Source organism: Centrocercus urophasianus, unplaced genomic scaffold (genome assembly GCF_019232065.1).
Source record: "Centrocercus urophasianus isolate 14NV4802_14NV808 unplaced genomic scaffold, USGS_Curo_1.0 seq_24, whole genome shotgun sequence".
NCBI lineage: Eukaryota > Metazoa > Chordata > Aves > Galliformes > Phasianidae > Centrocercus > Centrocercus urophasianus.
The window spans coordinates 4,785,592-4,806,048 of NW_024884800.1; the positions used below are offsets into that span (position 1 = coordinate 4,785,592).

At 42.7% G+C, this 20,457-nt stretch overlaps 1 protein-coding gene across 1 annotated transcript in view; it reads right to left on the bottom strand.

Moving 5' to 3' along the window:
• Nucleotides 1–20,457, bottom strand: part of FGF13 (fibroblast growth factor 13) — a 213,162-nt gene that overhangs the window by 94,096 nt on the left and 98,609 nt on the right. The window contains exon 2 of the mRNA XM_042825069.1: nucleotides 9,164–9,331. Coding sequence (XP_042681003.1) covers nucleotides 9,164–9,331 — 168 coding nt within the window. The remainder of the gene's footprint in view (nucleotides 1–9,163; nucleotides 9,332–20,457) is intronic.

The window sequence follows — 20,457 nt, forward strand, 5'->3', positions numbered from 1 at the left end:
ACCTTCTAAAGTGTATTCAGCAGAAATAACCTATCAACTCATCAGAGTTCTCAGGGTTCCCAATGGTACCAGCCTTCACAAGCTGAGCACCCACTGCCATCATGTGCTAAAGAATGTTCTCCTGTATTCTGAATTTGAGAAAAGTACTATTTACACACAAAATGAACATCCTTTGGAAAGTATATACAAGCGCCAAAGAAACAGCCAAGAGAAATCTGTAAAACATCCTGCTAATTTTAGGAGGTTGTCACCTTAAAAGAGGAGTCCACATTAACTTGAGAACCTTACAGTGATCAGCTTAGCCTTCCTCCAGCGACTCAGGGCAAATCAGCATGCCTTGAAGGCAGCTTGCTCAGTAGACAAGTGATTTTACATAACCTCCTCGTCTGTTATGCAGGAAAACTATCAAGGGACAAAGGAATTTTTCAAGTTAACATCCATCTGAACTTAAGAGAATATAGAACTTCCACTTTAGTGGCAACTGCATATCATTAAAAAAAAGTTCCTCAACATCAAAGGAAAGTTTGTTTTGAATTGAGCTTTGATGTAACAAACATATATTTTTTTATCCATGGCCAGTGTCATACATGTTTTGCCTTGCTTGATCAATATTGTAAGAATTATTTCATTTACCTGAAACGTGGCATACAGCCAACTTTAGATTGGGAGCATCCAAGACACCTAAGAAAGGACTTCTTCATGTCTCCAAATTGCACTCACTGAGTCCAAGGAACATCGCGTCGTTTGAAGAGGATATAAAGCCACATGCTGATTATACAGCTGTAGGTCAGATGTTTACATCTCTTGTAATCTTTAGGGTTTAACCAACCTTGTCCATAATCTTAGCCTTTCAGAAAAAAGATCTGTCTGCCTCACCTTCCAAGCACAGACAGACAAAAACAACGAAGCACACTGGAATCAATCCTCAGCAATCACCCGCTCAGTCTTCCTGAACGGGTCGTGCTTGATAGTACACCTTTCTGTCCTGGAGGACAAAGATTAGCTTAAAAGAAGATACGCAAATATTTTGCACCATGCTGGAAATGTGTTTTTTTTTTTTTTTTTCCTTAACTAACATATAAGCAGAATCAAAGAATTTGCATACAGCAGGAAACCTTTGTAGACAAATACCAGCGGAGGGAGGTGGGGGGGAGAAGGAATTGGAAAGATTCTGAGAACTGATTTCCCCCAAACTACTGCAAAAGCAATTTTCCATAAGCGTTCTAGAAAAACTCTGGCCTTCTGCGATCTTTGGACCTCTGTTGTGTTCACTGATGTCTGGGATGAACAACTGTAGTTTATTCAGCTTTGCTGAAGAAAAATGAAGAAAAACAAATGGAGACAATAATGTTATTGCCAAAAGTGATTTGCTTATGCAATCATAAAAGAATATTACTCCACACTGCTGCATAGCAGGCTCACCATACATTTGAATCAATAAATATAGCACATAAAGCACATGGAGACCAGACTGAGTTTGAAGTGAGTACCTTTCCAAGAAGGCAGACTTCCCCAAAAGCACAGAGACATGAAGGATGTGGGCCTCTCAGCCAGGCACAAAGTGGCCAGGCAGGCAGAAAAGAGCAGGCAAAGGAAACCTATTTGCCTTCAGGAGAAACATGCTGATGCAACTAGCATCCAATCCTGCTGCACCAGAGGACCTCTTCAATGTTCTTGAGAGCACTCAAACTGGACCCCAGCAAGTGTCTAAGTGCCAGTGTTGAAGAACTGTCTTGTACTGAACCCTGGGAATGCTTCATTATGGAGGACAAATATACAACGTGCAATAACACAGTTTAGAAAAAGACCTGATCTCCTTATCTTCTAGTGAACGTGCTTCAAGGCATTAACAAAGCTCTTCTGCCCCTCTTTGTGTCAGCTAGTGGGTTCGTGTCTACACCTACTCTGTGTCACTGCATACCCTAAGCTCACCCTCTTTATGGACATCCTTCAAAGTGGACCTCATCCCTCTGGGGTGTGCAGGATTAAGTACAGCAATCTGGCTTCAGCGTTAACATACAACTTTTCTTCTCCTGACAATCGTGGAGGCGAGGAGTCCGTTAAGACTTTCTGATGAATCCTGAAGTTGCTTTGCCTTCGTTTATGTTCATTCAGACGTATCAGTTACCAAGAGTTCAGATTGTCAATGGAACAAAGCAGAAAGCCCTAAGTATCAGCTGAGCTAATCCCGAAACCAAAAGCTACAGCACAACACTGTGAACAACTCAAGCTGGTTTTTGCTGAAACAATTATAACCCTTACACAGCTATGCATTGGGCTGCATAGATGGGGGACAGCAGCTAGGGGATCTCTGTAGTTTGCTCTCCTGCATCATGCCTAAATGGTTTTGTAAATTATCTTGGGAAAGGAACAAACTTTACAGTAGCAGCTAAGAAGTTTAACAACAATTTGTTTCTGGAGGTGTTCTACCCTAGCACAGCATGAGGAAGGGGTGTGTTCTCAATCCAAAGGTCAATATTTAAATACTACTGACATTTCCGCTGATGAAGAGTCGTGCAATAATTATGATGGACCGTGTAGCTGAATAAGGTACAAAGAAGAACCTTTATTATTAATAAAGAACTACATCATCTGATTTAAAATGAGGACATTTTGAAGAGTGAAGTCTGATGCTTCCTCAGGAGAATCATGGAGGGAAAAAATAGCAAGACAAAGGCCTACCTCCATACAAGGAGCATTCTTTGAAGCTCTCAGAGTCCTTTGAAAGACAGGATGAGAAAAGCACATCCGTGTGATTCATTTGGTCTAAATATCCTACTTTGAATATGCTAAGTGTCAGATACTGTCTCCATAATGAATATTTATTCTGAGATGAGAGCAAAATAGCAAATGTCACAGATAAAACATTTGCCTCTAAGAGCATACAGGTAAGAACTCTCTCTAGGTTCTGCTCAGCAACTAGGCCAGCTCCAGCTTGAGAATTAAAATCCAGTCTTGAAATGAGAGCGCTAATGCTGCTCCTAATGCCATTACTTATACAAACCTTACACAAACAGGGTGAGCACCAGACCACTGACACTGAGCACCAGCTGAACTCCCCTTCTGTGAGCTGTAGGCCAGACCAGGAAAAGCAGCGGCACCTCTGAGTATGAAATTCTACTTCTAGCAGAGAGATGGTGCCTGGGCTACCCTTATTCCTTCTATTTTGTTTTCATCTCTTCTGATAGAGATGTTTTATCAACAATGAGATGCTCCTGCCCGTGGCTTTAAACAGGGAATAACAATCTTATTTTTTAAATAAGCCACCTTAGAAAGAGGTGTTTTCTGTAAGAGCACACAGCTGGATGCATAAAAACTAACTGTAGAGCCGAGTACTTGTTGAAAAGTAAGTAAAGCGTAGAAAATGGAAAAAGTATCATAACACGGTGTAAGGGAAAAGCTGAAATAGAAACCTGGCCATGCTGGATGCTTCTCGTGCTCTCTCCCCATCCCTTGTTTTGGTACTCAGCAGGAGGCGAGAGGAAGGCAGGAAGGGAAGGCTGAAGGCAGCTCCGCTGGTGCAGAGCTGCTGCCAAAGAGAGAGATGAAAAACTCATATTCCAAGTGTGAATCTAAGGAGATGCGAGATTTCCAGCTCTGCACAGCTAGGAGCGTCACCCCCCAAACTCTTCAGAAGATAAAGTTAAGTACTTAACGCTCGGCTGATTCAGTAGGAGTGTTATTGATACTAACACTGATGAGATGTCCAAATAGCTTTGAGAATCAAGTCCTTCACTTCCTTCTCTCTAATGGGAAACATTAAACTTCCCTTCTTCACAGGAGTGCTGTGAGGACAAGCATGCTCAGCCATGAGTGACTGTAGCAACAAGGACCATATAAACTAAGGAAATAAGAAAAGAAGAAATCAAATTAAACTCTACAAAGGGGACCTGATCAGACAAGTAAATGTTTTGAGTAAATCTTGGATTCTGGTGGAATTACTCTGGATTTGTGCTGCTGGAGCCTGAACCCAAGTGCGGCCCAGACTGTATTCAGGTAAGCTCATTAAACACGTCCCATTCCCTTTGACTCTGCTGGGTTCACTCATATGTTAAAAGTTAATCATGTGCTTAAAGGCTTTGGAGGATCAGGGCAAAAGGGCTCAGCCACTCACAGAACTGAGCTGCTCCGCTTTATGTACTCAGCATCTGAAGAAAATAAGGGTGCTGTTGTCACCACGGCCTCCCATTGCCCTGAAATAAAGGTTATCATTTAATCACTTGAGACAAAGTTGGTTTCTCTTTTGGGAGAAAAAGCTATTATAACTGCAGCAGCTTCAGACCTTTGGCGTTTGTGGTCTGTACCCCTCCTTTTAGATCATCCTTCATAACAGATAAGGTCCCATAGTGGCAGCAGCTCCACATGTATCCAGAGAGACAGAATTTAGAGCTCACTTTCCCGTAGTATTGGACAAGTTTCAGGCACCTCTCACTGCTTCTTCTTGCCAATGCCAGGACTCAAGGCAGAGGGAAAGCCTCGCATTCCCCACAGGAGGACTGAGGGGAAGGAGCCCTTCCTTATCCAGTGAACCAGTGTGTCCTTTCCAGGCAGCTGTTGGTCCTGCTTAAATCCGCAGCTGGGCAGACCTGCACAACAGATACCGAACCCTTCCTTGGTGTCTCATGGCCACGTGTGCTGGCTCTGTACTCCTCAGACATGAGGTGGGCTGTACCTGTGGTTCACATTGCTCAGATCTATTATTCTCCACTGGAATACTAAGTTTTTTCCAGCTCTGAACAATTTATGAAGTTAAAAACCTCTCACAGTTCTCAACGATTCAAAATACAGGTTCTCCTCCCCTTCTTGTTCTCCAAAGCACATAAATGCACATGTATTAATACAATCAAATGAGTGAGCCAAGTTAATTGGCCTGATTTGGTCTGGAAGAAAAAGCGTATAATTAGAGTGCCAAGTACCAGCACTATCAGCAGTGATGTAACACTCGAAACACTGAAGGGACATTCAGTATGACAACATGAAGGCTCCTGAATTTCTGTTGGTGACAGAACTGTGTGCACACAGGGTAGGCAGGAAAGGCAAGCTTCCACATTAACGTGCTTTGGTGTCCTACCTCCTCGCCCTCCACTCATCCCATTGCTAAGGACCCAGATAACAAGCCATCGTCAAGGGCAACGGCGAAGCTGCTTGCTTCCCATTAGCATCCTTAACATTTTCTATCTAATCAGATTTCCTGGTGGTTAAGGAAAGCTGCCTTTGCTCATTACCAGCTGCTATCCCAGATTTCCTTCTCCCTATACCTAATAGAGATTTTGTGATGCTTGCCTGCTATTTTGTGTAAAAAGGTTACATATGCCTGGAGGGACACTAAATGTTACCAAAAAACGTAGGAAAAAAGGTTAAAAAAAAATTTAAAAATAAACCACAAAAACAGAACTGTGGGCAAGAGGCCAAGATTCCTGATTATGTGCCTGTGACTAACCAATGGGTGTTTTTAAAAAACATTTCTCTCATTATTTCTTCTCCTCTGGATGTAATAACACAACTCAAATTAGTTTTCCAGTAGCAGACTTCTTTTATGTAACCATGTTTTATACAGATAGCAGCAGCTTATGTTTAAACTATTTAAGAGAACAAATAGTTGCAAAATGTACTTCAGATGGCCCTTCTCCTGCTAGCACTGTGTTGCTGGCTTGAGGGAAGCTACAAAAACCCTCTATGTTGCTGCTTCTTGGATGTAATTGTACACAGTACTCAATGCCCACAGGACCTTGCGTTCAGGTAAGGATGTCTGCTCCTCTTGTTTTATTGCAATTCAGAGATCCACAGCATTGTCAATGGTAGAATGACTTTGAGAAAACAGAGCTGAAATGCAGAATGAAGCAGAAGTTCATCTTTTAACTTAGTCCAGAGTATCTTACAGCATTAGGAAACACAGCTTATTATCTGAACTGTGGCCCAGACTGACAAGTCACCCTGCTGGTTATGGGACCAATTGGAATTCCCACATTTTGGGAAGATAATACTGTTTTGATTTCCCATTCTTCCTCTTCTTCCTTCCACATCTACTACTTAAGACAGGCTGTGTTTGCCATAGTCACTGGACCAATAATTTCTTATACATCCTCCAGGTTGATATCAAACACATCAGTCTTCTCTGCTAAGGGGTATCTGATGCACATTGGTGCTGTGAAAAATGCTGAGACTGCAAGCAGGCACGTTGGGTGTCAGGAGAAGAACAAGAAACCAAGACAGGCTACTTTGGGAAAAAAAAGATCCATTTTCTCATTCCTCCTCTTGCTTTTAGGAATGGGCTTGAGATACGAGAAATGAGTCTGATGGACTGACCACCTATTTCAAATACCAGAGTGAGGTGCTGTTCAAGTATTTCAGCAAATAGTAGAGCATTCCTCAAACACTCCTGCAGAAAGCCCAGAAAATCTTTTACCTGACAGAATCACACGTGCTTAGGGGATCCAAATCCTGAAGCAATAAAAGGGGTGGCCTGAGCATCTACCCTACCTGAAGACTTGGTTAAAAGGCAGAGAAGAAATTCACCATTAAATATTCAGATGAGTTGCAGTGCTAGAAACACTCAGGAATTGCTATGTGTTCCTATGGCACTGTTCAGGAGGTTAAAAAAAGTACATTTTTGTATTCTCAGAGTCTTTCAAGTCTGCAGTGTTTCGTACAACCTCTCATAGGACAGTGGCATAATGGAAGTTTCCTGATTGCAACTTAATTCCTGTACTTTCCAGTATCTTCAAAGATGGGAAAACTGTGTTATCATAGAAGGCTTAAACATTTTTTTCTCATTCATCCTCACAGCACAGCTGAGATATTGACTGCTGGGCTCCCACTATAAAGTATCCAGATAGGGTTTCTGTCAGCTGCTCCATTGGCTCCAATCAACTGTTTCTTATTTACACTGATAGCACAGTTTGGATAATTTCATTCGGTTTGGATAAATTCATGCAGTTTTTCAGCTTCATGCCAACAAACCACCGAGGATGACACACAGCCTTTTCAGAAGGTCCAACACCACTGTCAGCTCATGTACAGATTTCAAAGGAAAAGACCAATGCAGCCCTAGGCAATCTGAGTTGCAGCAGAGGCTAAAAGGACACAAACATATTTTCCTTCTCATGCTAGAAGCATATTTCTCAGAAACACTTGGATAAATCATGCAACAATAAAAATTCCACTGAAACAATATCCCACAAGTCAGCTGATTGTGGGGTAAGTCAATAGGACCACGGCTTCCCCTGTCAGTAATGCAAAATTCCTGGAGGAAAGGAGAAGGGGAAAGGGGAAAGCAAAAGAAACATTCATCCTCATACACCACAGTAAAAGATGAAAAGTTTTCCCCTTAAAACTAAACATTTTCAGTAAGTATGATTAACAATACCATACGCCATTGCGGAGGGAATAACAGCTACTGGAAGGAGACAGTATGGAGATTTATGGAGAACCTAAGCAACCGTTGGCTTTCAGGCAACAACACAGCAGATCTGATGGTCTCCAGGTCTTCACCTTGAGCCTGTACTTTGCATGCTTCTCCCAGCAGCTCCTGAAATCCTCAGTGCTGAACCAAACCACGTTCCCAGGAGACACACAGTCTGGAGACAAAAGGCCCAGCACAAATCTTCCTGTTCAACATGTCATTAGCACATAACTGGATTTATCCACCACACACAGTCGTAGCCAAACCAGTCCAGATTTCTCCACCAGAAGAAATCCTGCTCTCAGCGTAAGTTCCACTGAAATGACCATCAGCTTCTGCTGGAGTTCTACATGAGCTCAAAGAAACTGTGAAATACAGTACGTGGGTCAATGAGGCGAACTTTGGAGACCAAATCTGCTTGATACAGAGCACATTTTTCTTTAGAGCTCACGTAGAACCTTCAATTCACAACATACCATTTGCCAAGCATACTGAGTACCTTTAGCAGCTCAGCTGTCATCATCTTCCTACAGGATCTTGACATGAACAGTTCTGGGCTCATCATTTACCCACAAACAACACACATCCTGACAGACGATAGGAAATTCATTATGTTTGTTAATCCAGAGGAGTGTTATGGGATTCAGCTTTACTTGATGTTTATTGAATTCAGAATTATGAAATCAAAACTCCTATTGAATCAGCTCCGGAACTGAGAGGAGAATTAGACCCCGTGCTTTCAAAACCCAATTTTAATGTTCAATTGCGGTATCGCCAAAACAAAAAACCTCCCTCACATCTTACATCAATGTTTCTGTCAGATTTAATATTCGTGGTGAGGTGAGAAAGAAATGCCATTTTAGCAAAATTTATATGTATTTTTATAAATAAAAACAAGTTTCATTTTAACATACATCTACCGGCAGCAGCATCGCTTGTCTGGGCAGACACTGGATCTTATGAAAAAGTTAAAGCCTTGGAATATGAAGCAACAATGAGAAACACACATGGAACAATAAAATACTTAGAAAAATAGAATTAAATTTGGCTTTATCTTATGTACACTAGACCAACAAGTTAGAGATGTGAATACCTCATAAATAAGTCCATATTAGTGAACACAGCATGAGAAAAGACCATACCTTTGCTTTCTCTGAAAAGGAAAACATTCTACTCATTTTTTTTCTGCTCTGCATGCATTTCATTTTCCAAAATGCAACCCGGCGTGCATTACACACAGACTTCATCCTGCTTTGCCGAAGAACAGCTGCCATGAGCATTCTCTAGCGCTATGCAGAAGCCTTATGGAGTGAAAGGTGTTGGGGGACAAGCTGAAACCGAACCTAAGTGCCATTACTTTCAGCAGAGTGCAGCTTCAGAAATGTTACTACAAAGAACCAGCTTAGAATTGATGCTGTTTAAGTAGCAATCGATGCTGTTGAAGTAGCAAGCAACTTTTGGCAGCCAAAAAAAGGGCAGTGTGTAATGATGAGAGCTGAAACAAACAAACTTTATTTAAGAAAAAGCAGCGTCATTTTACTTCTCGTCTAGAATGATACCATTCATGGCTATATAGCCTCCTGTGATAGCTGAATCAGACACTAACAGGCAAGCAGAGGGGGACATGGAGTGCATCACGCTTCCCGTATCAGTTGCACTGCACTGACACAGGCTGGGAAACACACAGCACACTCTAGGGACATACATGGAAAAAGAAAAAGAATAGAAACAAACAGAACATGGATCCATAGTGCCACAAACCTTCCGGCTCTGTGTTCTCTTTGAGGTGCACTTGCTTCAGTGGGCAGCAGAAGATTTCGTGACACTTAGCACGAAAAGGGGACTCTTTTTTCTTTAATTCCGCAGATTGGATCGAATCTTGCCGTAACATAATGTACTCCTGAGTGCCAGGGGGAGCGTCATCCATAACTGTGGTCACCACATAACAAAATGAACTCAAGTTAGAGCTTGAGGAAAGCAATCCAGAGAATTAAATCAACTACATAACGTCGGGGTTGGGGGGGAAGAAAGGAGGGAGAGAAAGGTTTATAGGAAGGAAAATCAAATTTAAAGCATCTCAGTTGTGATGGTAGAGGGATGGGGAAAATATCTACTTTGATATACACTTCTCATAAACATCAACAATTTATATTGCTTCATGCAGCTTGCATTAACAGTAGAATAACTGCTCCAGAAAGCAACACGGTTCTCTCTTAAACCTTTATTCACCTATAACACCCTTATCTATTCTGCATGCAGGTTAAGAAATAAACAAAAACAAAGCATGCTGTTGTGGCCTATCCACAGGTCATCTCTATGTTAACAGTGCGCAGCAATCACTCCACATCTGCAGGTAACACAGCAACAGCATATCTATTCCCCAACATAAAGAGAACATCCCTTTTCAGGATATGTAATTACACACAGTTCCTCAGAGCAAGGATAATAAACCACTGACATTTGACTTGATCACCATTTCCAGTGGGTAGAAGAGAAGACGTACAAAGAGAAAGCACATTAATCCTTTTGACAGCTTTCTTGTAATACAGCAAGATGTTTTTTCAAGTTGATCTTATAAATCAATACTGCCATTAATAACATAAATGATATGCAGTCTGAAGCAGTTTCTGAATGGAGTCAGACCATTAAATGGTAAAAAGATAAAATACAGAGCATACAGAAAGCTCCCGCTACCTCAAAGCATTACATTACTAGAAAGAATTAAAACAATTTTCCATTATCTAAAAATGAAGCCCTAATAACAGAGATAACAAGGTTCCTCAGTTTGCAGCTTTAAGCAACAAATCACCACTCCAGAACAAAAATTAAACGCTTTTTAAAAGGACAGTCTGTAACCACTGCTAGTTATTCCTAATGAAATATACAGACACAGAACCACAGCCAAAATCACACTGAGCTTGTACAACCACGTAGCAAATAAAAGAAACACATAACTAATCCAAGGGCCAAATGAAAACCCAAAGATCAGAAAAGGAACCTTTGACAATGCTGGGCTATTACTGCAGAGGTAGCAGTGCTATGTAAACATTCCAGATTTGGACATGGGTACCCCCAAACAACTATGAACCTCTTGCACTTTCATTCACTCGATTTTTATTTTTTATCTCCTACCAAGAACGGCATTAGTAAAAGGAGGAAAAAAAACGTATCTAGGAGATAAATAAGTGATTCACGCTGATCATCTTTCCACAATGGGTAGTCACCTTCTTTAAGACCTCAATTAATCCATAGGAGACACTTGGCACCTCAGTGGTTGTTGCTTCATTAGACGACACGCAGTGCCAGTAACACAGGCTAATAATCCACAAAAAATACAATTAAAAGAGATGTATGAGTTAATACAAAAGCACCAACAGTTCAAAAAAGAGCAGGAGGTCACTGGAGCACAAGGCCTGGGCTGCTGGATAATTGCTCCTTTAACAATGCCAGTTTTGCTTTGGCTGGTTTGAAGGTTACACACGTGTTCGTGAAACATACTGACAGCAGCCAAGACGAGCCAAGGACCAACAAGCCCTGATGGGTCTCTCCTCAAGAAGTCACCAAGCAGATGGTGCTGTTGCAGGAGCACACACAAAACCACCAGTGAGCTGTGTACAGTGACACTGACGTCAACAGCTTGAGAAGCCTACGGCACGTCCCTCTGACATTTACAGGGATAAAGGATAATGTGCATCGAGAATCATGGGTAGCCAGCAGAGGAGTGAAATGCACAGCCACCTTCTGCCAACAAGCTGGCTGACCTGCAGCAGAGCGTGCCCCGCTGTCACAAACAGGGTAAGAGATATGGCCCTGGGCTGGCTCCTGGAGTGGCAGAGCCCTTCCAGAGAAGCCCCACTCAGCTGTGGGAGCTGAAGAATTGCTCACAGCACTCACTGCTGTATGGTGCAGGAGCACCGCTTTAGCAAAGCAATACAAACTGTAAAAAAAATACAATATGCAGACAGCAGTTATCAACCACTCAATAGGGTTAACGGGGAGAACAAGCTACTGGTGATTACCTGCAGCAGGAGTAAGGGTCAACTCCAGCTGCTTGGCAATTGGGTGCTATTGTTCTGAGTTCAGAGGGCTCACACATCTGTAAACCAATTCCAAGGACCAATTCTGTTTATCAAGTGTCTGGCAAAGTGCTTGGCGCCGTTAGTTAGCTCCATCCCTCTCTCAAGTATTCTCACTAAGACAGGTAGAGGAGATCTAACTCACCCCTTGCCACTCGCACGCTGATCACCTGCAGACATTATTTTTCATGTGAATAAGCCAGAAAGAACCAGACCTCCAACAAATGACAAACATGTTGAGATCAGCAAACATACATTGGCTTACTGGAACACAGGGCTAAAGAGCCCTAATTCTGAGGAATATCATAGCACAACACTGGTATGTGCAGTAAATACGAGGAATCACAGCTCTAAAGAAGCTTAATGCTGAGATGATGTATGGGTAACATAATTGATACCACTGTTTTGACAGGAACAGCTAAAACCTTTTCTCAACATGATGAATGGCTCCAAGTCAGAAGGAGAATTTATGGCAAAACTAGAAAAAAAACCCTAACCCCAAAGCCTCATTTTCCTGCTGTGTTGACAGCCAGACACCCTCGTGGAGTCACTGAAATGACAGCTCCAGATATGGGTGCAAGCCACCAAACCACTGTGAAGCTACAGCCACAGAGAATATAAGCAAAAAGCTCTGAAAAGCTGATGTCCATTTCAGTGACTAAAAATAACCAGCGCACAACCATGGAAGGGTCATTGTACAACACCTGTGAATAAACCACTTGGAAATGGCAGAATCTGGTACGATTCTGCTAACAACAGAAGCAATTACCCACCCACTACAGGAGGTAACAGACAGTAAATATTAGGGAAGTAACAAATTTGCAAAGCAGGAATGAAATTACATCCTGTGCTGTGTGGAGCAAATGTCTTGCTTTTACTCTCTGGCTCTCTCCATTACAGGCTGTGCTAACTGCAGGACCAAGTATATTCTCACACTGTGGTGTAACACACACACACACGCAACATTAACTTTAAATCAGCTAATTTGGGGGAGAAATCACGACCACACTCAACAAGGGCAGCAGAAGACCCATGAGAAACCCAGCAGATGCTCCATCACGTGGGTGCTGTCCTCAAGAGCAGTTAGAAGAAACCTCTGTTGAGGCATATCTACATCTCCTTGGCCATCTTCCTGAGGGCAGATGTGCAGTCATCCTGCCAGGCTCCCACGTCCAGCCATGCCTCTGTGATCCTTCAGCAGCTGCTCACCCTAACTCCATCCCCATGGGCATGATGCCTCATTTGTCTGCACATCCATCGTCTCATGAATCAAACAGGGACAAGACTCAGACGCAGGTGATTAAGATACTAATATTCTTAGTATTCTCAGCTGGAAGGCGATTAAAAAAACCCACAAATTCACATACATCTATTTTTTGGAATTTTTTTTGTTGTTGTTGTTGTTATTTTTGGTGGGGAGACTGAAAACACAGCAACTATGAATTTATGAAAATAATCTGTTCAGTAGTTGGCATAAGATAGCTGCAGTAACCATTATGTTCCCTACATGGAAACATTTAACTTGCTAAATATCATTCTGCAGCACATTCCTGAATTTTTAAAAAATGAAAATAATTACAATAATAAAAGCTTACTGAAATCAAGCCAGCATAAAAAAAAAAAAATAAAGCTCTTTTCTTCCTATAAGGCTTGGTGAGTGAAAGGAAAGCCATCTCTAAGACGACTGCCAGCACCAGGATGGCTTTTCTAGATAAATTCAAACATGTTTACATTATATAATCACACCAGCTAAATAAACTCTGCTGGTTTACATCTTCCTTTTATGTCCAACTTCATTTCAGGACACTGCATCTAGGATTGCCAGAAACCATAACATCAAGCCTGTCACAGGCCTTGACTCTGGTTCCAGCCGAACAATCTGTAATATAATTCAGAGTTTAATAAAGCTTCAAGGAAGCTTTCTTTTCCCCCTAGTTTTCACAAGGACAAGCTCTGCTAACAGAAGGCTGCAGCAGCCATAGAGCAAATCTGTCTGAGCACCCAGGCAAGACAAGTCTTCATGCTCCTGTCAGGCTCAGTGGGCAGTATTGGCGGTAGGGGAACAGTTGGACCACATGAACTTAGATGCCTCTTCCAACCTTAATGATTCTATGCGACTTGGTGTAGGGAACCTGCTTTGACAGGGGGGTTGGATGCTATGATCTCTGGAGGTCCCTTCCAACCCCTACAATTCTGTGATTCTATGACTTCCTGTATTTGTGACGCAGTTTAACACAATTTTTGTGCTTCTGTGGACCAATGTTCACTTCCCTCCCTGGCCTTCCAAGTCATTACCGGATACATGCTTTTCCTACTTCAGGTTCCCTTGCTTTTCTTATTCTCTTTTACATGCCACCAGCCCCAAGATGCTAATACATGCAATAGATTACTCTGTTTCTAACATTTCAGAGGGACTGAAGTCAGAGCTCTACACTCCACTTTCAACATGATATTTGAGCGCCTCTTAAATCATGCATCCAGAAACAGACTAAAAATCCCCTCATTGGCACAAGGGAATAAGTTATAACAACAGCAACAATAAAAGCACTCTCCCAACACAACTCTTTTGGAAGGACAATACAAAGAGTAGCAGCACACACCAGTGATGCTCACTGAACATCTCCTCCATCCTCTGCCACCCACAGAAATGAAAGAAGGATCAGGAGGGATGTGACCACAGCCTCTGAGGACGGTTGGACCTATGTAGGATTATTCCCCCCCTCTTCCTCCCCTTTTTTATGGAAAATATTAGGATATCAAGTTGCTTTGGGCTCCTGCTGAGGACAAACCTTACAAAATCCTCCTAGCTTGCTTAAATCAGTGCATGCAGAACAGGGAGTGGGGAGGAAAGAGGAACATTTTTTTGTAATACCACTTCCATGTTGAAGCAGCTAGTGAAAAGCTTTCAGGTATATACTTGAGAACAAGAATAAGTGCAAGAACAATTTCCTCTGCTTCTTCTCATTTGTGCTTTGTTTTCTCCCTGCTTTATTCCAGATGAAGATGTGATTTCTGATAGGTATCTGAACAACATCATGAACTCGGGGCACAAAAATCCTTACAAGTTAGTTAAAAAAAAAAAAAAAAAAAAAAAAGAATTTCTATTCTGGGGTTGTGGTACACAAATCCTCATATTGGCAACACAACCCATTTGTACCATTGCCCTGCCCAGCTTTGTCAAAATCCCAAAGAAGTGTTCTCACCAAACTGCCCAGGGATGTCAGCATCACAAGTCAGAAACTTCACTTTCATCATGCACCTGTGTGTTCACAGTGCTCAAGTTGGGCTGATTCTATTCCTGATTTTCACAATGAAGATCAGGAAATTGGAGCAGCTGCATTTGCTAATTTGCAACAAGCTTTCTCTGGACAGTTTCATGGCATGCATAAGTGCAGCACAAATTCTGGCATGGGCAGTAGTTGTCTGGAAGAGCTTGGATACTTACAGCCTTGGAGAAGTAAATTCCTTGTCTAACAGAGAGATTTTACTACCTGAACTAACGATGTTTCATGCTGCTGATCTGAATTAGATTGTGCTGGTTATTAGGAGCTGGGGCTTTTGGGATTCAATAGCAGATTCTCTAAGAGCAGCATCAATAGAAGATGCTCTTCTCTGGTGGGAGATGGATGTTCCCCATCCCACATCAACCACCATTTTTACTCACTCTTCCAGCAGCAGCAGCAGCTGACCACACAAGCTCAGATCTCAATATCCAAAGAGCACCAAGCTGCCACAGTCAGAGCAGAGGCTGCAGCATTTGCATCCCCACAGATATCTGACAAATCCTAATCCTACTTGGGGGCCTAGACCGAAGCAAAGCAGTGATCAGAAATCCCTTCTGCAAAAGGCTGTGAGAGGGGATGGAGAACCATTCCCTGATAAGCACGAGCAAAGCAAGAGGTCCAACTTGGTTCACCAACCAGGATGCTTCAATCCCCAGACAACAGGCACAAAACCCACTTAAATCTGCTCCAGTGCCTCTGCAGGTAGCTTTCTCCTCAGCAAGACAGCACATTCCTCCTTGTCTTAAATCAAAATCGAATGCAGTCTTTTGAGCATGATTCTTTCGGTAGGAGTACGAATTTCTAAACTTTTTGATCTGCTGAAAAATTCTGAAATATGCACTCTTTGGGTCAAACACACAGAATAATTTTTTCCATGTCTTCTCAAAATATTTGCACAGAACGCTCCCCCTTGACCTAAAAGAGTAATTGGATTAACTGCTAGCAGTAATAGGCTGTTATCCTTTGAAAAGACGAGCTGAGATAAGGCTGTATTTAGATCACTGTGCACACCAAAGACAACGACATCCAACATCAGAAAATTCTAAGTGTGGCTCCTCTTTCACCATGCAGAAAAGGCACTGCATTCTGCACACAGCCTTATCTCCCAGCTGCCCCATCCCTGGAGGCATTCAAGGCCAGGCTGGATGTGGCTCTGGGCAGCCTGGTCTGGTGGTTGGCAACCCTGCACATAGCAGTGGGGTTGAAACAAGATGATCACTATGGTCCTTTTCAACCCAGGCCATTCTGTGATTCAGATGTTCTTCTCTTTCAGCCTTTTGTGTGCAAGGTGTGGTCAGGATGCACACTCCTGCTCCTCGAGGGCCTATGCAACACCTACAACTTGCTTACAGCAGGGCAGACCCACCACCTTCTCCTCCCCAGCCACCAGATCTGCAGTTTTGCTATGCTGGACTAATTCAGTTCTGCAGCTCGGTTCACTGCTTTGCCACACTTGCCACTGAATGAATCAATATTGCTTCCTTGCCTACTCCAAGTGGCTTTCTGCTTTCCCCATCTGCCAAAGTAAACGCAAGCTGGCTGCTTTCCAAGCAGGTGGGCTGCTCCATGCACCACCACACATGAGATAGTAATTCACAGCGTACAATTCATTGCTCTGAAGCATCTGCTGAGAGCCATGGGCAGGCATAGAGCTGGAAGCATCCCCACAGCATTACTAGGGTCACTTTTTGGAGAGCAGCTGAACAACCCATCCTGATTGCACGACCACCAAAAGGCACTGCACTGTATGAAGTTCTGGCTGCCATTAAAAGAGCCAGAGAAGAAGCAAGGAATGGCTCTATTCCTAAGAAAATATCCTTACGTTGTGGTGAAAGCCAGGAGGAGGTGGCAAGAGAACTGCCAGGATGGTCCAGTGATGAGTAGGAAGCTGGCAGCTTACGGGAAAGCTCTGGAGAGCTGTGGTTCACTGTTCATGAATCATAGAATCATGGAATCATTAAGGTTGGAAAAGGCCACCAAGATCATCTAGTTCAACCATGAAACAGTGGAATGCTCTTGTGCAATGTAATTTTATTTATTAATGTAGCCCTATTTGGAGCTGGGAGAATAAAATGACAAAAGACGATAACAGAAATAGAAGTGCTTGTAGCTTTCCTTGCTATTTATAGAGCGTCTATTGACAAGGCCAGAGCTACAAAAAGGAAACAAATTTCCCTTGAGGGGAAGGGAAAAAATGCAACACTGATAGGAATCAGAATAATCCTGGAGGAGGAAGGAACAGTATCCAGCCAAAGGCAACAAAATCCTCAAATAAAAGACTGAATCTCTCCTGGAAACCTGCAAGTAGGAACAGCCATAACTCCTGGGAAGCAGGAGATGAACAGCAGCGGTCCTCCAAAATTCCGTTTCAGAGGCTCTCCACTGCTGCAGCTCTTGGGCATTTTGCTTGGAAGAAAGGGGCAAGAATGGAAGCATCATTCGGGAAGGTGACACCTCCCAATTATTTGCCTCATTTACTGTGGATTAACAAAAGGAGGGAGGCAAGAAATGAAGTGTTTTAAAATTGAAACCCATTATAGAAAAAGCTGTTCTGAGAAATGGCCTCCGAGGAAATCTTTCAAAGCAAAGCACAGAAAACTAATCAGTAGGAGTGAAAACCCTTGGGGTGCCAGGGAGAGCAGCACAGTTGCACTGCCTCAGGAGGCAGCAGGCACCTGTGGACTGCTGCTCAGATGAAACAGGAGGCTTTTCTAAGCATACAGATGTATGTATATGAGGGCTGCTCCAAAAGTTATACCTCCTGTTTTATTACGTTGGCAGGATGGTAGATTTGTACCAGCACAGCACACAGGCTCTTGTTGACTGCTGGTGAAAATGCATAGCTAATGGAGGTATGTTGAAAAATAGCCTGGTGTAGCTGAGAATTTACTCTATCAAATAGTGTTATTGTGCTCTTTGTATCTGTCCCAGGAAGCATTCAACCACTGTATTCACTTGAATGGAGTATCATTTGAGAAGGATGTGCAACAACACTGATCATTTTTTCCCTCCTCTTCCCAAAAAGGACCACACTTCAAAAACTTCATTTGACAAAGGTTCAGCACTCGTGCTTGAGAATATTTTTTCCCCCTCTGTACAATAACCTAAATCCCTTTGGACATCCTTCAAACCCATGTGCATTGATACTATCACTGCTGTACAACTACAGTGCACTTGCTGCACATACACAGAGGAGTTTTGCTTTTCACTGTAAATCAATTTAATCAGCACCATGCCAAATCAGCACAAGATTAAGCTACCTGATCTCCTGCTACCTCCCACCTTAATGATCGTGCTCAGAGCAGCTTCATGTGCTGCCTATCGAGACCAAGGAAGCCACCCAACTTCCTTCTGTGCAACGTTGTGGTGCTTCCACACAGCGGACAGCACGGCCACAAGCAGCTTAATTGCACCAGAACTGCAATAATTTCCATACACTCCAACTTCAAATTACGGTCATGGACAGCAGGAATGATGTTGTTGCCTTGCTGTGAGCACAAATGTGCAGTGACTTGGCTAATGAAAGCAAGGTCAGGGAGCATACAAGGACTTTCGCTGTCCATTTATTCTTGTTTGATGAGAGGGGCACAGAGCAGGTCCCCAAGCTCCCACATCACAGCAAGCATAATGCTCTCAGCCCCTCCCTTAGAAAGCAAATGGCAAAAATGATCAAATAAAGCTGCTCTGGTCAAACTGAAACTAACAGTACCATTTATTGCCTTTACATCTATATATCTTTACACTACATTGCCTGTGCTTGCATTGGTGTTCAGCAACGTAAATGCCATAAAGAGTAACCCAAGGCAGCAAACACAGTACATCTACAAGAAAAAAAAATTGTCACGTTTCACTTTTCAGTGCACGGAATGAATACTGCACTTCTCTGCTGGTAACAGCCCATCAAAGTTAGCAAAGACAAATGGCACACCGAGAAAAAAGACATCGTGTCAATACTGAGGTATGCTGAGGATGTAGCAAGTGGCCTTCATTTTAGCAGAGGTGAAAGCCACTCTTTTTAACACACAGTTGGAGTTGGGGAGCAGTCCGTAGGGATACCGCAGTCCCATTCTGTACTGCTTTGAAACCATCTGTATTAGACACAAATCACTATTTGGCGTCATAACCATATTTATGCCTACTGGGCCTTTACATAGCTCAAAATAAATTAGAACGCTTATTCTGGAAGTTGGTTCTAACACTTGAAAATGTGCAAAGAACTTTTTGTCGCTGTAAATGTCTGAAACTTGTGGATTCACATCAGCTTCAGTTAAATAGGGAAAAAAAAAAAATCAAGAAAAGCTTCAGAGCAATTTGCAATACTTGAAAATCTGGCTCATACCTCTGTCAAAACAAGTGCTCGAGTATGTAGGTCCTGCAAACACTCAATACTGAGCTTTGCACTGCTTTGGACAATTTAATTTTACAAAGAGTGAGCTCAGCAGTACTTGCACAGTTCCTAATTACCTGTGTTGGAGTCCTTCCATTGCTCTCTGCCCTGGGTGCCACATAAGCACTCGTAGTATTTTTAATATTAGCCCCCACGACTTCATCTGCATCTCAAGTGAATGCTGGAGAACAGAAAAGACATTTTAAAGGTTTCTTGTAGAATTAATTTAAGAAATGAGGTCTTTGTAGGTTCAAAAAAAAAAAAAAATCCTCTTTTCCTTTTACTTTTCAGTCTGCTGTAATTTCCACGTTACCAATGCACTGTGCTCCTGAAATGAAACCCTAAAAAGAGACTTTTGTAAAACTTTATTAGCATTTCCGTCTGCCTTTACCTATTCATTTCCCAGCAGTTACACAACTGACGAGGCTGATTCTCTCACTGCTGCACCATGCCCCACATTAAGGAGAATGGGACAAAGGCAGCAGAGATGCTGTCCCACCCCAACCTGCCTCCAACACATCCCAGCTTTGGTTTCTAGGGACCAAACTCATGTGAAGCCTTCTCTGGGAAGAAGGAGACAGTGACTTTGAGCTGCTTCTCCTTGTCCTCAGCTGCCATGCAGATGTGAGATGAGGCTGTCCTGGGTGCCCGTGGATCTCCAGGCTGCTGAACACTCTGATCAGAGATGACTCACTGTCACTCTCACACACAATAAAATGGCTCTGTCAATTTTCTGACTCGAATTATTGCTGTAATTGTTGTATCTCACAGCTGAGGAGCTGCCACAAGCACTGACTCAATTGCCAAGAGCTGGGTTGGGCTGCTCATGCCGCTAGGGCTCAGACCTTGCCTCTACCCACCAGAAGTCATTCTCTCCCACCAGGTAAAACAACAAGAGAGACCTTCCCTCGGCCAAATCTGACAGATCAGTGAAGTTTCTCTCCAGGAATGCTTTGCATATCATGGATTAATAGAGTCTGACGAATGGGTTGAGCTTCACATCATGGTTAGACAAAGTGTCATGCTGCGGGCACTGCCTGCAAGGGCACTTGAAATATCTGTGGGTGAGCGAAACAGAAGCTGTGTGGAGAGCTGACATGTTGTACGGTCACTGTGTTCCATTTGTTTATTCTCAGAAAAGTGAAAATAATGGGCATTGGGCTGAAATTTGGGGGAAAAAGAGGCTAAGATCTCAATACTCATTCCCTTCAGTAAATATCCAGCCACACAGAGCAAAGCAGAGAGGCAGAACAAGAAACATAAGGTAATTAAGAGCTCCACAGAAGCTTGGAGGGAATCAAAATGTAA